The 17,490-nt window shown below is 36.8% G+C and overlaps 3 protein-coding genes and 1 pseudogene across 3 annotated transcripts; all 4 read left to right on the top strand.

The window, feature by feature from the left end:
* Positions 1-1,233: 1,233 nt before the first annotated feature.
* Positions 1,234-3,406, top strand: LOC125779039 (C-type lectin 37Db-like). Its single transcript, XM_049459441.1, has 3 exons — positions 1,234-1,401; positions 1,468-1,535; positions 1,594-3,406. The coding sequence occupies exons 1-3, from the start codon at positions 1,323-1,325 to the stop codon at positions 2,014-2,016; spliced, it is 570 nt and encodes a 189-aa protein (XP_049315398.1). The 5' UTR covers positions 1,234-1,322; the 3' UTR covers positions 2,017-3,406.
* A 2,868-nt stretch (positions 3,407-6,274) lies between these two features.
* On the top strand, positions 6,275-7,033 carry LOC105223477 (lectin subunit alpha). The gene is made up of 3 exons (XM_011201213.4): positions 6,275-6,452; positions 6,519-6,586; positions 6,645-7,033. Exons 1-3 carry the CDS (start codon positions 6,374-6,376, stop codon positions 6,996-6,998), a joined length of 501 nt encoding a protein of 166 aa, XP_011199515.2. The 5' UTR covers positions 6,275-6,373; the 3' UTR covers positions 6,999-7,033.
* A 3,644-nt stretch (positions 7,034-10,677) lies between these two features.
* On the top strand, positions 10,678-12,317 carry LOC125775292 (C-type lectin 37Db-like; annotated as a pseudogene).
* A 3,908-nt stretch (positions 12,318-16,225) lies between these two features.
* On the top strand, positions 16,226-17,139 carry LOC105223478 (C-type lectin 37Db). The gene is made up of 3 exons (XM_011201214.4): positions 16,226-16,394; positions 16,464-16,534; positions 16,606-17,139. Exons 1-3 carry the CDS (start codon positions 16,313-16,315, stop codon positions 17,047-17,049), a joined length of 597 nt encoding a protein of 198 aa, XP_011199516.2. The 5' UTR covers positions 16,226-16,312; the 3' UTR covers positions 17,050-17,139.
* Positions 17,140-17,490: the final 351 nt, after the last annotated feature.

Raw genomic sequence — 17,490 nt, forward strand, 5'->3', positions numbered from 1 at the left:
GCTCTAGCTTGTTTAGTTCGCATGCTGCGTCAATTTGAGTAGACGTGTGTTTGTAGTGCTCGTCATGAAAATGGAAAAACGAAATCAAGAGCAACGCGTCGCGATAAAATTTTGCGCCAGATTGGGCGAAACAACTTGGGCAAGGTACGCTAGAATTGTAAGAGTATATGGTGATAGTGCTCTTAGACCAATATGACCCGGAAACGAAACGCCAAAGCTCACAATGGTTGTCTCCGCGCGCCCCCCCGCCAGAAAAAAGCTCGCATGAGCAAGTCGAAGGTGGAAACGATGGTTATTGCCTTTTTTGATAGCCGTGGAATCGTACAAAAAGAATTCGTTCCACCGGGAAAACTGTAAATCAAGTCTACTATTGCCAAGTACTCGAAAGATTGCGAAAACAAGTCAACAGGGCACGCCCAGACATCGCTCGTAACTGGATCCTTCATCACGACAACGCGCCGTGCCACACCGTCCTCAGCGTGTCCCAGTATTTGGCCTCTAAAGGGATCGCCGTGTTACAACAGCCGCCTTATTCGGCTCACATGTCACCCTGTGACTTTTTTTGTTTCCTAAAACAAAATCGGGGGTCAAAGGAACCCATTTTGAGTCGATTACGGACATCCAGGCCGCCGTGACGAGAATACTCGCGGACATCCCAGTCGAGGCGTTCCAGAAATGTTACAAAGCATGGAAAACGCGCTGGAATCGCTGTATAGCTGCCCAAGGGGACTAATTTGAAGGGGATGGCAGAGTTGTAGAATAATTTTCAAATATACGGTTTTTATGGAATCAGTCTCATTACTTAATTGTCATACCTCGTAGGTACGAACTTATACTTAATGCTGATAATACTCGAAGCTGTTTACTTAGACAACTTTGGACAGCGATTCTTCTTATCATAAGGGTGACATCCACTAGTTCTATTCGAAAAGAAAACTGTAGCGTTTTCTGTGGACTATTGTCTAAAATATCCTTTGCAAAAAGATTTAGGGTATATTTCTGGGACTTTTACGAATATATACAATGTATTACACTTCCGTTAGACGAACGCGCGTGTAAGAAATATAAAATTATAAATTTCATATCAACAAAAGTACAAAAAGACATATATACATATATAGAGACGGGAAAACCCAACTTATATATATATATATTGCATATATGTATGTACATATATCCATATTCATACATATATTCAATTTAATGAATTTATATAAATTGGATATTCCAGTCTATAATCACATTGTTCGATGAACATTTTTCGGTGTCGGTTGTGCTTGCTTGCAAATACTGTGTTAATAAAGTAATTAATCAAGTCAGAAATGGCATTGACACAATATTTTATTTTAATTTTGTGCTTTGCGGGCGTCTTATCCAATTCTATTAATATTTCCAATGGTGGTGAGTCTTTCTACAGGAAGAATATGAACTTTTACTTCTGCAATTTCAACTCTTTCTAAATTGTAGGTGAGAATGAGACTCAACCCTTCATAGAGATCGGTAGTAAATATTATCTAATAAATACTGCTACTACGGTAATTTTCTTTAAAGTTTCACAATTAAAATTATGTAAATCAAGTCTCTTAATTACAGATGAATTGGTTCGGTGCGGTGCTTTATTGTCGCAACTATGATAGTGATTTAGCCGTAATTGAATCGGCAGCTGAGATGAATGCACTGAATTTCTATTTAACTACGAATGAAGGTCACATTGGCAAAAATTTTTGGCTTGGTGCCACCGATTTGGCAGATGAGGGTAAATTTATGTCACTCAAAGACGGACGTCCAATGCTCTATGCTAAATGGTCAGGCGGTCAACCAGACAATAGAGACCAACATGAGGATTGTGTACATCTTTGGCCAGTGCATGATATATTCTACATGAATGATAACAATTGCATGACTAAGCTTTATGCCATCTGTGAATTGCGACAACCGAAGAAGAGTTGCGACGTGTGTGATCTGAAAAATTTAATGGAAAGATTCATGCAACATGTTTCACACTGTCAAAATTAGTTAGGTGGAAGTAGCAGTTTTATAAATAAAATCGTTGTTTCATAACAATACCTTGATATAAATATTTTATAACGTTATAAGTGAACTTGTTAGTGTCGCGGATTGCGCCACGAGTGTAAATATCAATAAGCAAGATTCGAAGCAAAATTGAGGATTGGCTATGCTACTTCCAACTGTCAAAGAAAATGCTAGAAAATAGTAGTAGAATAGTATATACAAGTATATCGGCGTTCAAACCGACTTATCAAGTTCTTTAGGGGAAACTTATTTAATTGTGAAGGGTATTCTGACTCCGGTTGCAGCGTTGTTTTCTTTTTGGAATTACCTCTAGTATACGTACATATATTTGAATATACATATATTCTTTCAACTGTAAGTGAAAGATGGCTTACAAATTAAAAAAAAAAATGGATTTAGCACAGTAAATTGAAGACCTTGATTGAAAATTATGATGGCCGACACATTTTTAATACTCATGAAACTGAACTATTTTTCGAAAGTTTACCCGACAAGACCCTTACTTTTAAAGATGAAAAATATCATGGGGAAAACATAATAAAGAGAGGTTGACAGTTTTATTTGCTGTAAATATGAACGGATCGGAAAAACTTAAGCCCTTAGTGTTAGGAAAAGCAATGAAACCACGATGTTTCAAAGGAGTGAAATCGTTTCCTGCTAATTATCGTGCTAACAAAAAACGCTTAGATGATGACAGAACCTTTTAACAATTCGTTTTTGATTTAAGTGAAATTTTGAGTTTTAGAAAACTGTGTGCACAATGGTTGCCGCATTCGCTAACAATGGAACAAAAACACATTCGAATGCGACTTTCTCAGCAATATTTGGAGCGTTTCAAAAAGGATAAAATGGATTTTGTGCGTCGATTGATCACTATAGATGAGACTTGGGTCTATCAACATGATCCTGAATCAAAACAAGAGGCGAAAGAGAGGTGTGAACCTAGTTGTTCGGAGTGGTCGGAGTGTTCGAAAATCGGCCAAGAAGATTTTGGCATCAGTTTTTTGGGATGCGAGAGAAATTTTGTTCGTGAATTACTTACAAACTCGTAAAACAATGAATTCAGTTCCGTCCATCGCAATTTCGCTTACCTCTTCCTCATTCTCACTATCGGAACTAACTAAAAATCTCCTTCTCTTTCAGAGTCTACGTACGTTTGAAATATTCCCTTCGTTCTCAACGGTGTTCGAGTCGGTTTCAAGTGGATCATAATTTTTCTTGTTGTAATTTTCCGTTCTTTATGTCCTCACGACCACTTTGAAAACGATAATCGAATGAGTACTACGAGTATAAACACTTGGAAGTGCCGTAAGCCATTTCCTGGAAGACAATTTTCAGATAAAATAGTGCCACAGCTACATTATCTTTCGTTTGTAACGACTTTATAGTGTTGGTATTGAGTCTTAGAGAGAAACTATTACAAAGATATATAAATCGTTCTACCTGTTAAATGACCGTAAAATTTTTTCTCAGAAAATGAACAATAAAAAAATAAGTGAATATTGAAAAATGTATGATACGTACATTTACAATATATGAGGAAAAGTCGTAAAATTAAATGACGATTCACTTACGTTAAATGTAGGAAATTCCTGTTGAAAATATAAAATCGGTCATTTGACCGGTCCTCGAAGGAATAATGTTAAAACCGACCGTCGTAGGTACGGTACAAAAAAAAGCAGCTTTGTATTGGGTAATAGGCTAAATCAAAATCCAACTGTACAAACTAAAAGGCAAACTTTATATACAAGGAGCGTTCCAAACTAAACAGGACTTTGAAAAAAAAAAAACAGAAAAAATAGTTTTTTCGGCAAAATCAATTTATGATATTCAAAATAGTGTCCTCCTGCTTCAACACAGCTTTTGGCACGGTCAAAAAGCATGTCGAACGAGTGTTTTAGCCCGTTGGCCGGCATGGCCGCCAGTATGCCGGTGCAAACCTTTTGAATGGCCGCTACGTCTGCGAAACGCTTTCCTTTTATGGGCAAATGCATTTTTCCGAAAAGGAAGAAGTCGCACGGTGCCATATCAGGTAAATACGGGGAGTGGTTAATGGTTAGAATGTGATTTTTGGTCAAATAATCGGTCGTCCTTCGTCCTTCGAATCTTGAATTCTGAGCAATTTTTGGTCTTTAGTCAATTTATGCGAAACAAACCGTGCACACATCTTTCGTAAGCCCAAATGTTCAGTCATTATGCAATACATCGATGCTTTGGCGATGTTCAAGTCCAATTCCATGAGTTTCAATGATTATTTCCGCTGATTTTTGATGAATTCACGCGCAATTTTGATGGAATTTCCGGTGATCACGGATTTTGATTGGCCCACACGTTGATCGTTCCCTCTGCTGCGGGATAGGCAATCATTGCCATAAACTTGTTTCATGAAATGAAACGTTTCGGTAAATGTTTTACCAATTTCAAAACAAAATTTAATGTTGGCTCTTTGTCCGAAGCTCATTTTCGAACCGATAACACAAACATACTGACACTTAAAACGCAGTAACTTCACTTTCAATCAATGAAATGTAATCAAATTTTCACTGGACTGTCGATAAAGATAGAAAAATTTAACGCACCAGTCGACATATAGATGGCGCCACCAGGGGGCGCTAGATTCAAAGATTCCTGTTTACCTTGGAACGCACCTAATATAAACTAAAAGGCTAACTTCATGTAGGTATGAATTTTGTATTATTTAATGCCGATAATAGTCGAAGCTATTTACTTTTAAAACTTTTATTTATTAATTAACAGAACGACTGTTCGTGTTCATTGATATTTTAAGACACCATTTCAATTGTTCTTTTCTTAAAGTCTAAACTATTCTGCCGATATAGAACGTGGCGTGGCCCGGGCCTAGGGCGTACCATACTTTCTACAAGCTTCTCACACCTCTCCTTTGGGATGGAGTACCAAGCTTCCTTAATACCTTCCCATAAATGTTAAAAATTTGAGCAATATTTAGCCGCAATTTTAATTTTAACATCGTTCCATAGGTTCTCTATGGGATTAAGGTCAGGGCTTTGTGCTGGCCAATCCAAAACATTTAAGTATATTTTCTTTCATAAGCCGTTGGGAAATTTTAAGACAGCATACAAGTTTAAGACTTAAAAGCCCTTCCCAAACTCGTTGGTCGGCTCGACATGATGCATGCTACACATTAAAAAAAGAGTGGCCTGGAATAATTGTTGCACAAAACTTTATTGGTGAAAACAAAGATGAAAAACCTACTACGCGAGATGAAGCTAAGGGACTGCAGCAAAAATTACAATATCTAGAAACAGCAATTCTAGGCATTGTTTGGAATGCAATTTTGGATCGCTTTTATGCTGCGAGTAAGAAGCTTCAGGATTCAAGCTGATTTATCATCTGTGTTCTTTAGCATTATTTCTCCAAGATATGAGAGATAAACAATTTTCTGATTCTGAAAAAAAGCCAAAGCACTATCTGGAGTTCAAAATTATTACCACTATGATACCCGTCGTAAAAAACCCGAAAACTTCAGGCTGACAAGTCACGAGAAAACGAAAGAACAGCTTTATCTGGAGATGAAAATTTTCGAACCAACGTTTACTATCTAATTTTAATTTTAATGTACAATTGACAGGACGTAAAAGTGCTTATCATAATCTTTACGAAAAATTTAATTTTTTTGACAATTTATATGAAATAGATACCAATGAATTAAAAATTGGCGCAGATGAACTAGTTACTAAGTATTCTGATGATTTGGAAGATACCTTCGCGAATGAATGTATTCATTTGCACTGTCAACTCAAAGATTCTCTAATGAACACAAAAGATATTCGTTCCGCGCAAGGAATATACAATTTTTTGCATTCTCAAAAAGAAAACTGACTGTTATTTATGTTGTTAATATTTATTTGTATTGTTTAACAATTATACTTTTATGAAATAAATATTATATCTTAATAATATGAACGGACTCAAAGAAATAAAATTTCATCCTTTAAAAAGAGCGGCTAATCAGATAGGGCCTAGGGCGGCAAAATACTTAATCCGCCTAATACTGGTGGCGACAAAGTTGTTGCGACACTTGCAACGCGCGAATTCATGTGAAATTTACAACGGCGAAGCGAGCAATCGATCAAACTGCAATTCCATCGAATTTAGATCAGCACGCGCACTCAATTTCCCTAGAATTTTGATTTGCAGGAATTGGGAAATTTAGACGTTACAAAAATCTATATATACATACGTATATAAATACATAGCATATTCCATTCTATAATCACATTTCTCGATCAACATTCTACGGTGTCGGTTGTGCTTGCTTGCAAATACGGTGTTAATAAAGTAATTAATCAAGGTCAAAATGGGTTTGACACAATATTTTATTTTAATTTTGTGCTTTGCGGGCGTCTTATCCAATGTTATTAATATTTCCAATAGTGGTGAGTCATTCTGCAGAAAGAATATGAACTTTTTCTTCAGCAACTATTATTATTTCTAAATTGTAGGTGGGAATGAGACTCAACCCTTCATAGAGATCGGTAGTAAATATTACTTAATAAATGCTACTGTTGAGGTAATTTACTTCGACGTTTTACAATTGAGATTTTGTAACTTAAGTCTCTTAATTACAGATGAATTGGTTCGAAGCGATGATTTATTGTCGCAACTTTGATAGTTATTTGGCTGTAATCGAGTCGGAAGCCGAAATGAATGCACTGAGCTCCTATTTAATCACGAATGAAGGTCACATTGGTAAAAATTTTTGGCTTGGGGCCAACGATTTGGTCGATGAGGGTAAATTTATGTCAGTTAAAGACGGACGCACAATGCCCTACGCTAAATGGTTAGGGGGTCATCAACCAAGAGATTACGATAGAAATGAGGATTGTGTACAACTTTGGCTCTTTAATAATATATTCTATATGAATGATAAAAATTGCTGGGCTAAGCTTTATGCCATCTGTGAGTTGCGGCAACCGAAGTAGAGTTGCGAAGTGTGTGATTTGAAAAATTTTATGGAAAGATTCATGGAACATATTTCACACTGTCAAAATTAGTTAGGTGAAACTACCAGTTTTATTAATAAAATCGTGTTTCATAACAATACCTTGATATAAATATTTTATAATGTTATATGTGACATTGTCAGTGTCTCGGAATGTGCCACGAGTGAAAATATCAATGAGCAAGATTCGATGCAAAATTGAGGATTGGCTATAACCACCTCCAAATGTCGCATCAACACAATCATCAGTGTTTAGAATACATACGTATGTCCTTCTTAAGTAACTTGAGTGAAATTGTTTAACAAAGAAGTTCCATTAAGTCTTGCTTGCGGAGTCAAATTTCTGGTGCCGAAACGTTCAGTATGTTAGAAAAGGACTTCGGTGATAATTGTTTTTCGCAAGCAAGTGTGTTTGCTTGATACAAATTATTCAAGGAGGGTAAAGAATGACGATTTACATCAATAAAGTAAAGGAATTGTTGCCTGCAAATTAATAGTCAGAAATCTTTCTGGCATCGTTGGAGTATCGGAAGGATTAGTGAAAACCATTTTAAAAGATCGTTCGGGCCTAAGGAAAGCATGATTGGTGCAAAATCATTCAGTTTTTTTTTCGGAAAACGTTAACATCTGTCCATTATTGGCCATGAATCTCAGGCATATGAGAGCTAAGGAAAGTACTAACCTGATTCAACCCACTTTTGACATACAGACATAAAATTATTAGGAAAAGATTATCCTTGAATTTCAAATTTGGGTTGTCAAAAAGTCTTGCGGTATTTTAATTGAATCAATTCATGTAGCACCCATACATCGAGCTTCTTAGTGACTCCAAGCTTCTTCGAACTGTTCATAACGGTTTGATGACTACTATGCCGGTCTCTTTCGACCAATTCAGCGATTTTATCGCAATTTTCGACGACAGCCCTTCCGGAGCGTGGCGCATCTTCGACCACCTCTACACCAGAACGAAAACGTTGAAACCATCGTTGTGCGGTGGAAATGTAAACTGTATCGGGTCTATAAAATGCACAAATGTTATTGGCGGCTTGAGATGCATTTTTGCCTTTATCGTAGTAGTACTGTAAAATATGCCGTATTTTCTCTTCTTGAGCTTTCCAAAAAGGTATAGCATGACCCGATGCGACGAATAAAACTAGAACTACGCGCTTTCAGCGCCAACTAGCGAAAATACCGCAAGACTTTTTTGACAACCTACATATATATTTCTCACACATTGACTGATATTGTCGGCAAAAAGTCAGCCATGGGGCTTGAACAGTTTTTTGTTGGATTTGTACAAGTTTTATTCCAATCTCATTCATTCTTACACGTTACTAGGGGTGCTTAAGGTACTTGCCCTGAACGAATTTGGTATTTAGCTTAACTGTCTTAGGAGATATTTACAATAAAACAGTATGAGGATGGGGTCACGCTCAAAAATGTACACCTTGTTATTGCGATCAACTGTGCCAAATTACAGTGTTTTATCATAATTTGGAGCTTAGTTGTGGCATTTTATACGTTTTGCTTAATGTCATTTTGTGAGCGTGGCTATGGTCCGATTACGCACAACTGCAATATAAACCATCTTACGATGTATACTCAGTTTCATTAAGAACTCTTGACTTTTACTTAAGTAACAGTTTGCACAGGCGCATGGTCGGATGGATAGTCACCCGGATTTGAACTCGTACTCTTCATGCTTTGCCGAGTTAACAACAGCGCGCCAGTCGAGTGGAAGTCTTCCTCTGCTTCCCCCGGCGGGTGCAGCGTCGAATACTTTCAGAGCTGGAGTGTTTTCGTCAATCCGGACAACATGACCTAGCCAGCGTAGCCGCTGTCTTTTAATTCGCTGTACTGTGTCAATGTCGTCGTATATCTCGTACAGCTCATCGTTCCATCGAATGTGATATTCGCCGTGGCCAACGCGTAAAGGACCATACATCTTTCGCAGAACTTAACTCTCGAAAACTCTCAACGTCGACTCATCAGTTGTTGTCATCGTCCAAGCCTCTGCACCATATAGCAGGACGGGAATTATGAGTGACTTATAGAGTTTGGTTTTTGTCTGTCGAGAGAGGACTTTGCTTCTCAATTGCCTACTCAGTCCGAAGTAGCACCTGTTGGCAAGAGTTATCCTGCGTTGGATTTCTAGGCTGTCATTGTTGGTGGTGTTTACGCTGGTTCCAAGATAGATGAAATCATCTACGACTTTAAATCTTTGATTGTCAACAGTGACGTGGGAGTCTAGCCGCAAGTGCGACGACTGTTTGTTTGATGACAGGAGATATTTCGTCTTGCCCTCGTTCACTGCCAGACCCATTTACTTTGCTTCCTTGTTCAGTCTGGAGAAAGCAGAACTAGAACTTTTTATGCTAGCTGATTTATATTTTTACGACCTCTAATTATAAATTAAGCCAACAAAATCGATTTCTTTTTATATTCTAGACTGGTCCAAAACCTTCATTTTGTTGATAAATATAGTCTAACCAACTAATAGGTAATCAAAACTAATTGTATTATAACACACAGTTCTGTTTTATTCTTCCTATAAATATTTAGGAGTTACAAAACTACGGGTTCAACCATTGGCTCAAGTTATCAAATTTCTTTCATCAACAATAAAATCAAATTTTATATGGTAAATGAAGTCTTTCAAAGAATATACAACAAATGTGACCCCTTTCCTTGAAAACATTGAAGGAAATCTGATAGAGTTACCAGAGATTATTTTTCAAAACGGTAATGAACATTGAATATGTAACATAGGACTAACACTATGTAGGTATTTATCAGTTTCAAGAGTTTTAAGATGAGTGTGTGATTGGTCCTCACAACCGTAGGCTAGTTCCGAGGCTGCCGGCATTGCTTTTTGGCTGGCAGGGGTGTAGGAATTTCTTCTTCGCGGAGACTAGGGTTATACCGCATTTAGCTGATTTATGGTATATATGTATATATAAATCTATGTCTAACTCGATTAGTTTTAGGTGATATAAATAACCGTTAGGTAAACAAACCTCTATAACAACATGTTGAGATGGTGTAATTTTACTTAGAGATGTACTTGTAGTTCAATTGTCAATCTGATAAGCCGTGGAACTGATAACCACCCAACCCCGCAGACGTGATAATTCGACTCAGTGTATATTCTTGACCAATACGGCATAAAACTTGTTGCGTATTTTATTGCTACTCACGGGACAACGGGCAGAACCAACAACAGAACCAGCCCACGATTTAAACAGGTTGTTCTCTTGTAACTAATTTACAAAAATCAAGCGGTTTTTTATTTGAGTATTAGAGAAGTTTCTAGGCAACCATACAAATTAAAATGCTAACTTCACCGAAATACAAACAGATAATATTTTGACAATAATTGGAATCGCTTAATTGGACCACTTTCGATGCAGACTCTCCCTATGATAAGTGTATGATTCACCAGATCCACTAAAAATATGTATAGCTTGAAATATACAAAGAAAGAGTGGCGTTATCTGGGGATTATGCGAATATATGATGCAACGTAATTACCCAACTGTGGACGAACAAAGTTATAATATCCATCGCCACAAATTGTGCGCGTGTACAAAAATATGAAAGTATGTACTGTATATCAACAAATATACATATAAATAAACATACACACATATATGAATTGGGTATTCTACGCTATAATCACACTTTTCGCGATACGTTATTCAGTGCCGGTTGAGATTGCTTGCAAATACGGTGTTAATAAAGTAATTAATCAACGACAAGATGGGTTTGATACAATATTTTATTTTAATTTTGTGCTTTGCGGGAGTCCTACCCCAGTCTATTCATATTGCCAATCGTGGTGAGTCAATCTGCAGGAAGAATATGAACTTTTTCTTCAGCAACTATAATTCTCTCTAAATTGTAGGTGCGAATGAGACACAACCCTTCGTAAAGATCGGTAGTAAATATTACTTAATAAATACTGCTACTGCGGTAATTTACTTAGAAGTTTCACAATTGAAATTATGTAATTCAAGTCTCTAAATTATAGATGAATTGGTTCAATGCGATGCTTTATTGTCGCAACTATGATAGTGATTTGGCCGTAATCGAGTCGGAAGCCGAGATGAATGCACTGAGTTTCTATTTAACCACAAATGAAGGTCTCGTTAGCCTTTATTTCTGGCTTGGTGTCACCGATTTGGCGGAGGAAGGTAAATTTATGTCCCTCAAAGACGGACGTCCAATGCTCTATGCTAGGTGGTTAAAGGGTCAACCAGATGACGCTGGTCAAAATGAGGATTGTGTACATCTTTGGGCTTTCGATAATATATTCTATATGAATGATAACAATTGCATGGGTTATTTTCATACCATCTGTGAGTTGCGGCAATCGAAGTAGAGTTGAGACGTGTCAGATTTGAAAAATTTAATGGAAAGATACATGCAACAACACATGTTCAAAAGTGTCGAAATTAGTCAGTTGGAAATACTAGTTTTATTAATAAAATCGTTGTTTCATAATGTTACACTTTTTTAAATATTTGTTGTAGAGAGGGTGAGTAAGATTCGATGCAAAATTAAGAATTACTATGATACCTCCAACTGTCTAAGGAGATGCTAGAAAATCTGAAGAAATTTTTCATATTGGAAGCCGACTGATCAGCTCTTTAATAGAGAATTTTTTATTTGTGAAGCGTATGCTAACTTCGGTTACATCGTTTCTATATTCATGCAATATGTTGCCAAAATGTAAAGTATGCCACCTTTCAGTCAAAGATTGTCCGAATCCAAACAAAACTGTTCAAGCCTCTAGGTATTGAGTATATGGAACGCAGGATCTATAGTAGACTTTTGACCGAAAATATCGGTCAATGTATGGGATATGCAATTGAAATTCACAGAGAATCCTTTCCTGGTAATAGTATTTCTGTGTAGTAAAATTGTTTAGATCAGGTCAATATTTCCCTGAGCCCTCATATACCTAGTGTAAAAATTTTCGAACTTCCAGGCAACTTTTTACAACTTAAGGTATCACCCCGGCTTTAAATGGCTACATGGGTTTACGGGTTTCAAAAAATCTACTTTTTTGCCTTATTTAATTCTGCAACACCTCTTGAATATTGTCCTAAATTTTCAAGTTGATCCGAGTAATAGTTTCAAAGATAAAGCCTTGAGAGCTTGTGCGCTCGGGGCTAACTAGGCTAAGTGCGCCGTCTTTGAACGGGTATTTCTTGAAGTGAAATTTTCATTTTTTTGTAAATTTTTTTTTTTCCAAAAATTTCAGAATTTCTTCGTTAATAGTGCATGTTTTTAACAACCAAAAAATTTAAACAAATATTTAATTTTTTATATTAGAAAAAATTTGTTGAATAAAGGAGGAGTATCCGAGGAGTATACGAGTAAAATGTTCGGTTGCACCCAAACTTAGACCTTCCTTCCTTATTTATTTCTTTTGGGAATTACCTCCAGTAAACATACATATTAATATTTTCTTATTTTTTTTTTCTTACTCAACCGGAAAGCAATGCGCTGGCGCTCCAACTTGTAACGGGTGATTTTTTTGAGGTTAGGATTTTCATGCATTAGTATTTGACAGATCACGTGGGATTTCAGACATGGTGTCAAAGAGAAAGATGCTCAGTATGCTTTGACATTTCATCATGAATAGACTTACTAACGAGCAACGCTTGCAAATCATTGAATTTTATTACCAAAATCAGTGTTCGGTTCGAAATGTGTTTTATCGACAAATTTTGTTCAGCGATGAGGCTCATTTCTGGTTGAATGGCTACGTAAATAAGCAAAATTGCCGCATTTGGGGTGAAGAGCAACCAGAAGCCGTTCAAGAACTGCCCATGCATCCCGAAAAATGCACTGTTTGGTGTGGTTTGTACGCTGGTGGAATCATTGGACCGTATTTTTTCAAAGATGCTGTTGGACGCAACGTTACGGTGAATGGCGATCGCTATCGTTCGATGCTAACAACTTTTTGTTGCCAAAAATGGAAGAACTGAACTTGGTTGACATGTGGTTTCAACAAGATGGCGCTACATGCCACACAGCTCGCGATTCTATGGCCATTTTGAGGGAAAACTTCGGACAACAATTCATCTCAAGAAATGGACCCGTAAGTTGGCCACCAAGATCATGCGATTTAACGCCTTTAGACTATTTTTTGTGGGGCTACGTCAAGTCTAAAGTCTACAGAAATAAGCCAGCAACTATTCCAGCTTTAGAAGACAACATTTCCGAAGAAATTCGGGCTATTCCGGCCGAAATGCTCGAAAAAGTTGCCCAAAATTGGACTTTCCGAATGGACCACCTAAGACGCAGCCGCGGTCAACATTTAAATGTCTTCAATCTTAAATTATCTTCAAAAAGTAAATGTCATGAACCAATCTAACGTTTCAAATAAAGAACCGATGAGATTTTGCAAATTTTATGCGTTTTTTTTTTTTAAAAAGTTATCAAGCTCTTAAAAAATCACCCTATACTTTGTTGTTGTTTTTTTTATTATTAAGAGATAAGTTAGAAATATGTATGTAACTGTATAAATATAAATATAAATACAATCTGTTTTATTTTGAAACACTGTTTTTGTTGGGCAAAAAAAAAATTAAAAAAGACGAAATCGGATTTCTTATCAGCACAACCGGGAACAAACCTATTATACAGAAGAAACTAAATTTAATATAGTACATAATAAAAACAACGCGATATCGAAATAGTACGAAAATATTTTCGCAAAAGTAAAAGACCGATAATGCATAGTTTTTTACCTTAACATTTCAATAAATATTTATGATTATATTATTTTTATATGTGAGCAAAAAATAGTAAGACTTTGTAATTTAAATTTCGCGTGAAAATTTTCGAAATTTTGTTTATATAGATTTGTATGACTATCAGTGACATCTGTGCCAAATGTCACATCAAAATAATCATTAATGTTTAGTATAATCATGTCTGCTGAACAAGTGCATTCGGCGACTTTTGCGTTGTGTGAAATTATTCAACAGAGAAGTTACATTAAATCAAATTTCTGGTATCAAAACGTTCAGAATGTTGGAAAAGGTCTTCGGTGAAAATTGTTTGTCGCGAGCAAGTGTTTTTGGAACAAGTTATTCAAAGAGGGTTGAGATCACATTGATGACGAATCTCGTACAGGACGACCATCAACATTAACTGATAATCAACACGTCAATAAAATAAAGGAATTGGTGCTTAAGAGCCAGAGATCTTACTGGCATCATTGAAACATCGGATCTAAGAAGTGTGAAAGCACGATTGGTTCCAAAATCACTCAAAATTTTTCGAAAAACAGCGTCTCGTTAACGTCTGTTAAACAATGCTTTCCGACTGCCAGGATGTCATGCAACGTATTATTACTAGCAATGAGTCTTGGATCTATGCTTACGAGCCGAAAACAGCCCATCAATCAGCCGAATATCATGTCAAAGGTGAACCAAAGCCGAAAACATTTTGACAGTTTTCTTCGTTTATCGAGTAGTGCACTCCAAATGCCTTTCGAGCGGCTAAACTGTCAACAAGGAATATTATTTGAGGGTTATACGTAGCTTGCGCGAAGCTATTGCTAAAAAGAGGTCGGAATTATTAGTAGAGAACTTTTGGTTTTTGCACCACGATAAAGCACCATCGAATACTGCTCTGATTCTTCGTGCGTTTTTCGCCCAATTTTCAATCGATATACAAGTATGTAGCACTGCAGCCACCGCGTTCATCTGATTTAGTTCCGTGGGACTTCTGGCTATTCAGCAAACTCAAACGACCACTCCGAGCAAACTGTTTTGAGTCAAGTGAAGTTTATTAAACGTGAATCGCTACACGCATTGAAGGCTATGCCGGAAATTGACTTTAAAAACTGTTTCAAGGATTGGAAAAAACGTTTGCACAAGTGCATCGGAGCTAAGGGGGACTACTTTGAGAGGGACGACATAGATTTTGAAGAATAAAAAAAGAATACTGATATTATGAACAAAGTCTAACTATGTTTTGCTAATATGAGATATATGTATGCTAAGGGTAGTATTGACCTTATTTTAGCTATTTTTGAGCCCACCATTTGTGCAAAGCTTGTGGGTGCCCTGTTTTGATAATCTACAACACCAACCAGTTCATGTCTCTATTTCTACTTAAGTTATAACTTAAATAAATAGGCGAATGGATAAATGAGCGGGAATTAAGGCGATCCGACGAACTTACAAACAACTGGAATTCTCGGGAGCTCTCCTCGTCATAATTAACACAGCCGTTTTTGTTATGTAGAGGCAGGTAGGTAGGTAGTCTGAGAAAAGCTCAGGCCTACAGGAGGCTCATTGTTATATACGTACCACCGGGACTAAAGTCTCTTTACTCTATCCATCAGTGAGAAAAGTTTTAGCACTACAACCTTCGGGTCTACGTCAAGAAACTATCGACAGTTGGTTGCTTTTCTTTTCCAATATGGAGCCTCGTATTCACATAGAATGTTCCTCAGAGTTAAGGAGCCGCACCTCATTTATAAAAGCAAAACTCCCACTCAATGTTGATGAATAATCCAATATATAAAAGATATGCGAATATTTTAAAAACACTGCAGCCATTGCCATAACTTAAGCCAAATACCTAATCAGTAAGAATTCCAAACTAAAACCAAAAAAAGATATTTTAAAGTGCAGGAAATTTTACACTGAAACACATAACTTTTCAGACTTCAAAGTTAATTTATCCAAATTAAAAAAAATATATATATATATTCGATTGCCAACATTTTGAGGGCCGAAAACCGTACAAACGGTTTTTTAGTTGTTTGGAACCAGACATTAAATAGTATTTTTTGTAAAAGGTGATCCCAAAAGGAGTAAGTGGTGAATTTATGCAGTGTCTGAAGGGCATAAAGAAATTAACTATTTCGACATGGTTAAACAAGAGAGCGAAGTAATTGGATAATTGTTTCAGGGAATCTTTGATATACTCCAAGCAGGTCTGGATAAATAGGAATATTTCCTACTACAATAACCAGATCTAAGCCCACTTGATGTCAAGGGTTTGTGGCAATTCGCTTTTGGTATACTAAATAGCGGTGGTTCCCATTAGGAAGAGAGTTGTTGAAGGTCTCATTTGACTCTTTATCAACGCTGTTCTCTGGCATACTCTAATAAAGGAAATATTTCTTATTGTGTTTTGTTGACCAGTGTTCTTTTGGCGATATAAAATACACGCCCGGTCTATTTTATTTCATTCGCACTCGTTCACTGGTTCACTGTATATCGCATACACTTATTTCGCATTTGCAAGGAAATCAGGGTCACAATGGCGCTTGTACAATATATTTTGATTTTGTGTTTCACTGGCGTTCTCTGCAATACCGCCAATACAAGTGCGCCAAGTGCGGGTGAGTCTTCAGACAAATAAATCCGCATTTATCAACTGAAATACATTAATACTATATATCGTTTTGCAGACTGCTCGACGGACCCGCATCCTTTCATGCCGATCGGTAGTAAATATTATTTAATAAATGCAGCTGTTAAGGTGATTATTGCTCGCACTTGAGATTTTTAAACTGCTGAAGCATTATTAAGACATCATTCTTACTAATACAGATGAATTGGTTCGAGGCTGACCTTTTTTGTCGAACTTTTGACAGTGATTTGGCCGTAATCGAGTCCGAGGCCGAGATGGACGCACTGTCTTTCCATGTAACGACAAATGGAAATCTTGGGAAATTTTTCTGGCTTGGTGCCACCGATTTGGCTGTGGAGGGCAAATTTATGTCACACTACAATGGACGCGCAATCCCCTACGCCAAATGGGCACGCGGTCAACCAGATGATAGTCAAAAAAGAGAAGATTGCGTACACCTTTGGCCCGTTAATAATATATATTTTATGAATGATTATCCATGCTATTCGGAAGGTTATGCTCTTTGTGAGATGCGACAGCGCCCAAAATGTTGTGGTGAAAGTGCACTATCGAAAAATGGTTTGAAAAAGCTCGTAGATGAGTATGTGAGAAGTGCATATCCCATATTGAATTGCCGCGATTAGTGCGGAATTTATATATGCAAATATGAGTAAGTTTACGGAAAATTGTTTTTTGAGCAAAAATAAATGAATTAAAGTATAACCAAAAGGGAACGCGGAACTATAATTTTTTGTTAAGATCACACACACAACGTTCGAACTACGAACGAGTCTTGTCACAGCCATTAAAGTGTTCTTTCCAATTTCTTTCAATCACAATTACAAACAAATTATTATTTTTTTTTATCTTAAGTCATTTTGATAAATAAATGTTAAAATTCGCTGATTGCCGAAATGCAAAATAGAGATCACTGCAGGAGGCACTTTTGTATTGAAGATAAGCAGAAATAGACAGGGAAAATTTTGGAAGATTTTAGTAAATTGCTGGTTGTGCAGTTCTTGTCTAATTGGAACGCCTTAGTTTGGGATAAAAAAAATCGATACCCCTTCTGTTGAAAAGTAAAA

Source organism: Bactrocera dorsalis, chromosome 1, assembly GCF_023373825.1.
Source record: "Bactrocera dorsalis isolate Fly_Bdor chromosome 1, ASM2337382v1, whole genome shotgun sequence".
Lineage (NCBI taxonomy): Eukaryota > Metazoa > Arthropoda > Insecta > Diptera > Tephritidae > Bactrocera > Bactrocera dorsalis.

Coding starts and splice junctions, on each gene's coding strand:
- LOC125779039 (XM_049459441.1), top strand. CDS start 1,323: ATGGCATTGACACAATATTTTATTTTAATTTTGTGCTTTGCGGGCGTC. Junction 1,402..1,467: donor TATTAATATTTCCAATGGTG/GTGAGTCTTTCT, acceptor TCTAAATTGTAG/GTGAGAATGAGACTCAACCC. Junction 1,536..1,593: donor TAATAAATACTGCTACTACG/GTAATTTTCTTT, acceptor TCTTAATTACAG/ATGAATTGGTTCGGTGCGGT.
- LOC105223477 (XM_011201213.4), top strand. CDS start 6,374: ATGGGTTTGACACAATATTTTATTTTAATTTTGTGCTTTGCGGGCGTC. Junction 6,453..6,518: donor TATTAATATTTCCAATAGTG/GTGAGTCATTCT, acceptor TCTAAATTGTAG/GTGGGAATGAGACTCAACCC. Junction 6,587..6,644: donor TAATAAATGCTACTGTTGAG/GTAATTTACTTC, acceptor TCTTAATTACAG/ATGAATTGGTTCGAAGCGAT.
- LOC105223478 (XM_011201214.4), top strand. CDS start 16,313: ATGGCGCTTGTACAATATATTTTGATTTTGTGTTTCACTGGCGTTCTC. Junction 16,395..16,463: donor TACAAGTGCGCCAAGTGCGG/GTGAGTCTTCAG, acceptor ATCGTTTTGCAG/ACTGCTCGACGGACCCGCAT. Junction 16,535..16,605: donor TAATAAATGCAGCTGTTAAG/GTGATTATTGCT, acceptor TTACTAATACAG/ATGAATTGGTTCGAGGCTGA.